General features: G+C 31.8%; 1 protein-coding gene across 1 annotated transcript in view; it reads left to right on the forward strand.

The window, feature by feature from the left end:
- LOC113514899 (uncharacterized) overlaps nt 1-5,078 on the forward strand; it is a gene marked incomplete at its 3' end in the record, with an annotated part of 28,039 nt that extends 22,961 nt beyond the window's left edge. Inside the window, exons 3-6 of the mRNA XM_052895032.1 lie at nt 2,662-2,773; nt 3,239-3,318; nt 4,297-4,430; nt 4,876-5,078. Of these exons, the coding sequence (XP_052750992.1) occupies nt 2,662-2,773; nt 3,239-3,318; nt 4,297-4,430; nt 4,876-5,078 (529 nt within the window). The remainder of the gene's footprint in view (nt 1-2,661; nt 2,774-3,238; nt 3,319-4,296; nt 4,431-4,875) is intronic.
- Between the last annotated feature and the right edge of the window lie 922 nt (nt 5,079-6,000).

The following is a 6,000-nucleotide window of genomic DNA, read 5'->3' on the forward strand; positions in this document are numbered from 1 at the left end:
GATATGTTCACCGATTGGGAAAAGAATAGCCTATATTCTTCTCCATCTCATATTGTATGTTTTTTTATGCAACTTAGAATGGCAAACAAGCTGACGGCCCACCTGATGGAAAGTGGTAACCGTCGCCTATAGACATTAGAAGTAACATGGACATAACAGAGTATACTGTTTCGCCCATGATACCCCCCATGCGTTGCCGTTCCTGAGGACTCAGGTGTTATTCCTCTGTACCCTGTAAATTTACGCCATATCCCACCCTTCAAACCGAAACACAGTCATGCAAACACAACTGCTTCACGGTAGAAACACGAATGCGACAGAGGTACCCAAGCAATCGACTTTTGTAGAAATTCTTCCTCTGGTGATATGTGTGTACCAAATTCCATAGTGATTGGTTAAGCCGTTAAGCAGTAAAGAGGTAACATACAATTAAAAATACTTCCACATTTATAGTATTAATATGGATTTAATGTCTTCATTTTAAAATTATTTCTATTTTTTTTTGTTTCTATTCTTATCACTATTGATTAAGTTATCTATCCTATTTAAGAGCTGCGCTCTTGTCGGCGGAGCTCTTGCCACTCACTACGATTTTCAACGAGTCTCTTCACCTATTAATACGACACGACATCAACTCCTTCCTTAATCTGCTTGATGGTAACTATGCCTCAGTCTCCCTCTTCCCCTCCTTCCTTGTATTTATTAAGTTAATCAATAAATATTTATAAGAAACATTTATCAATAAACAATAGGTATAAGTCCACATATTTCGTCATAATTAGACATGCAAAATAAAAAAAAAACTAAATTTGCTGTATATAACTCCTAAACTAGATTATAATGATATCTAATATGCTTATTTTAGATTAGTCTCAATTTAAATTAAATAACTATACACAAAACGATGAATTAGGAAATAAATCAAATAATAAATAAACAAATATAAAAGATTTTTACATTATAATACATCTATAATACGTGTATATTCGAGTTGGATTAGGCATTTCTATTCTACTCCATAACATAATCTAATTATAAAATTCTCCGTTCAATTACCCTCTTACTTAATTTTAATTGCCTTCTACTGCAATGGCTCCTAATTAGCGGTACGCGTACCCCCAAGGGTATCTGAGATTGTTTGAAGGGGTACGCGCGTGGCTATATAAGACAAACAAAGCATTATCTTCACCGTTTACAAAGGTAATCAAAGATGGTGGCTGAATTTGGCTGAGGAAATGTTTAAAATAAAAATATTTATATTTATAATCGTATTCAAGTTACATTTACTATTAACTTATACATTTTAGCACTGTATTTTTTTGTCAGGTAAATTAGTATGGTCTTTCCGTTTAGTCCCGGTATGGAATAGGCCAACCCTTTCCTTTCCCGTGGGTGTTGTAAGAGAGGGCGAGGGATGGGCAGCAGCGTATCTCTTAAAATATCTCCAAAGTCTAACTGCGGTTGCTAATTCTTCTGCCAAGCGTGGTAACTACTAGCAAAACCCTCCTTGGGGGAGGCTTACGTTCAACATTGGACAGTTCAAAGCTGATATGATGATGAAGACCTAAATGATTGCATTAATTCTTATCTCTTATTTTTACTGTTATTTTAACATTTTAAAGGCAAAAGTGCTAATTTGTCTTTGTATCACATAAAAACAGTAATAATTCCAAAAGTTTTTTTTAGTTAAATGAAACTGAAATTTAAATCATTAATTCCCCTTTCAGAGATAAATTAGAAGACTATATTTTTTTAAATATTTCGTCATTCATCGACCTATGTTTTGAAAATTCAGAAAAATATTCAGTATCATTAGTATAATATTTTAGATAAACTGCTAATTGTTTTGCGGCTTCTATGTTTTCTGTATTAATCTGTATAGTATATTACATAATATATACTTCAGAAAAATATCTTATTTCTACAAAAGTTGTCTATATTCTTATCCGCTATCAATGCGGTAAGGATTAACAACAGAAAAGAGGCCATTCCTCTTCATCTCCATGATATCGTAAGAGACGATTAGCGGAACAAAACCATAATACGCCTGTATTGAACTATAATAAATTGGAGATCAAATACCAATCAATAAAATATTTACTACATAATGTAACATGTCTTAAAAAGCAAATAAGAAAGATAAGTACTAAAAACAGAGATAATAGAATAAATAAAACACATCAAAATAATTTGCATTGATGTTAATGCAATAAAGACGAATAAACTCTAAATACAGTCATATCCAATTGAAGAACTCTTAATAAACAGATAATGGTTAATATATAAATTATCTGTATTGTAAAAAAATATAAATTATAAACTTTCACACGCGACAGCATGGCGTGACCGGGATATGTTTACAGAACAGGACAAAAGTAGCCTCTTCTCTCTCTATTCTAGTATACTTCTCTATTCTATATAGCACGTATATACCAAATTTCATTGTGATTAATTAAGTAATTACGGTAACAAAAAAAAAACTCACTTTTACATTTATAATATTAATAAATATTTATCCATAATCCAAATTACATCTTAACAGTTGATTGATAGAAAATTCCAATAATTCTGAGAATACCAAGTATGCTTTCTGATCGTCAACCTTGTTAAAACCTTGAATAAAGAAATGATGAAGTCAGTAAAAAATATTTATTGTTTCAGATTCAAACCACCGTCATTTGAAGGAGAGGAGTCTGATGACACGATACTCGATGCAGATACTGGCTCAACAGTCATATTCGACTGTAAAGTAACGTCGCTAAGAGATAAAATGGTAATAAAAACTATAGACACTAAACTCAAAGAAAATTTTAAAATAATATAAGAATCTACGCAGTAAAATAACAACGACTTCATTCATAATAAAACTGATGGTATTAACAAGAAATCAAACTGCATCATATGCGAAATTTATTATTAAAATTAATAAAATAAAAGTACACAAAAAAAGAAATGCAAAGATGTTGTTTAAGAATTTAATCCTTTTTGAAATCGTTTAAGGCATAGAAATTTTAATTGTTCCAAATATTGATAACAGATGCTTAGAAAACTATAATAATACATTTGATAAATTCTCCTACACAGTGTTACATAAGACATATTTTTTTAAAATTGATAATATAATTTATTTTTTATTCTTTATTGCGCAATAAAACTTTGTACAAGGACGAGCTTAATGTCATATATTGTTAAATATATTTTTACTGCCTATAATAAATATAATTGTTTCTTGTTACAGGTTTCATGGCTTAGAGTGTCTGATGAGGAAAATTTAGAATTACTTACTTTAGATCTAGATACACACACTGCGGATTATAGGTATGAAAAAGTTGAATTAATAATAGTATTTGAAGATCATAGAAGCTCTCCTATAAACAGCCTATACTGTACATAGACATTGCAAGAAATAGCCTCAAATATATTTAAGATACATACAAGGAATTAATAGATGCAGGAAAGACTGAACCGTTCCATATGGTAGTTTATGTTCAATAGTGGATAACAAATACTGAAATAAGGAAATTGTGGATAATATTGATTAAAATCGAGCTTAGGATCTTATTACCTACAATATATTAGTAAAGGATAATTTATTTACTAAGATCGAACAATACGAGTATAAGGCTCGAGTTGATTACATTGTTAATTTACCTCAAAAAGTGTTCGATTTTAATGTCAATGATGTTTTTGTATGGGAAGTTACACCATACTTTATGCAATTCTGAAGTGACTTTGATAAATATTTTACGTAATGTACTTTATATGTTCTTGTGTCAATCCCATATTAATTTTGTCAATTTCTAAAACAAAATCCTAAATTATATTTAGCATATTTGAAGACGTGATAAAACTAAGTTTATTTAAATTATATATATTTGATTTTAATAAATGTACTCCATATTGTAAATGTACATTAACAAATAAAATGTTCATGTCCATCAGAATCGTATCAACGATAAGTCATACCTTCTGAGTTACATTTTTTTTTTTTTTTATACAACTTAGAATGGCAAACAAACTGACGGCCCACCTGATGGAAAGTGGTAACCGTCGCCTATAGACATGAGCAGTAGCATGGACATAACAGAGTATACTGTTTCACCCATGATACCCCCCATGCGTTGCCATTCCTGAGGACTCAGGTGTTATTCCTCTGTACCCAGTAAATTCACGCCATATCCCACCCTTCAAACCGAAACACAGCCATGCAAACACAGCTGCTTCACGGTTACATCACTTAGCCCATACTCTTATTGTTTATTAGTTACTTTACTTACTAATATTCTATATTCACAGATACAGAATGGATGTAGCAGGTGACAATTGGAGATTATCATTATCAGATGCCAAAGTTCAGGACTCTGGTATATACTGCTGCCATGTATCTACACATCCGCCTATGATAAGACGTTTTAAATTAATTGTACATCGTAAGTACATAAAACTATATCACAAAATTCATATAAATGTTAAACTATATCAAAACATATTAGTATGTATATAAAACTTTATATTTAAGTCAATAATGATCTTAGTTTATCTATACGAAGTGTTTTGTCTTTGTCTTTTATGATTGCAATACAAAATAGCCTTCTTAACTGTAATAAAATATCAAAATATTAATAAAATTATCTTCATTTTGGTGACACTAGATAGTAGCATAGGAATTGCATAGTAACTTGTTTCATACTACTTGTATTTCCCGTACAATATTAAATTTTCTTAACCGCATTCCACTATTAGTACATTATTTCCGGATGGCGTCCCAAACGTATCTCGCTTAAAGAGTCTTCAAGATTCCGCTTCATAGAACGATTTCCCCGAAACAATCTTCAGCGAAGGCATTCATAATATCTGTATAACGTATGTTCACAGCGCCGGAAATAAGAATGAGCAAAGAGGCTTTCTTAGAGAGCGGTGAAACCTTGTCGTTGAAGTGTTCAATACTCCATTTGCATCCTGGAGACATCGTGCCTGAAATGCATTGGTATAGAGGAAACAGTACCGTGTCACTCGACGAAGTCAGAGGCGGTGTACTAGTGGAGACAGATCATCTGACACTTACGAGTCATTTGCAGGTAAACATAAATTATATATTTATAATTAAAAATACTTTATGATCTTTTTATGGCGTCCCGGCATAGTATAGACTACCTCTTCGTTTCTCGTAGGTACCGTAAGGGGTAACTAGGGAAACTAAATGATCAAGAGATGAGCTGCAGAGTTCCTCTTAAAATATCACCAAAGCTTAACTACGGTTGCCAATTCGCCTGCCAAACGTGGCAACTTTTAGCAAAATTCCCTAATAGTGGGAAGCTTACAACGTTCAACAGTAGACAACGGTTGATATGGATAAAAATTTAAATGTAAACGACGTTATCACTATCAAATTTAAATATAATATAAAGAAACCCAGACATAATAAATAGCATTAAAAATCAATGAAATCAAACTGATACGAGCATGTAAGAAAAATCTCATTATTCTTAAGTTTAAAGAGAAAAGATTTTATGTTTCGTGCTTCGAAAAATCAAGCGTTTTGAAGTATCTTTGTGTTGACCCAAATAGCAATTAAACAGTCCCATTTGGCAAACCTAGAGCCCCGAAGACAAAATCGCTGCCAAATAGACTTACATTAGAAAACTGTTTAGAAGCAATTAAGAAGAAATAAATTCACGTTGCTACACATATACAGAAAGAAATCAAATTTATTAGCATATGTTTAGAGTATTCAGTTGAGTGTTATTAAATATTTTTTTGCCGAAACGTGACTCGAAATATCTCGTATCTCCCATACTGACATGGCGTTTCCAGTTGTCAAATTAATATGGGAGCTCTAAATTTTTTTTCACCATCATCATCAACCTACTGCAATCGTTTTCTGAACATAGGTCCCTCCCAAAGTGCGTCACTTTGTACGGCCCTGTGCTTTACGCATCCAAACATTTTTTTGTCTTCTTTTTTTTTTGAAAAAAAATTCTGTTTAACTAGTTTAATACT

The sequence above is a fragment of the Galleria mellonella genome, unplaced genomic scaffold (assembly GCF_026898425.1).
Source record: "Galleria mellonella isolate WM207_F2 unplaced genomic scaffold, CSIRO_AGI_GalMel_v1 utg26138, whole genome shotgun sequence".
Taxonomy (NCBI): Eukaryota; Metazoa; Arthropoda; class Insecta; order Lepidoptera; family Pyralidae; genus Galleria; species Galleria mellonella.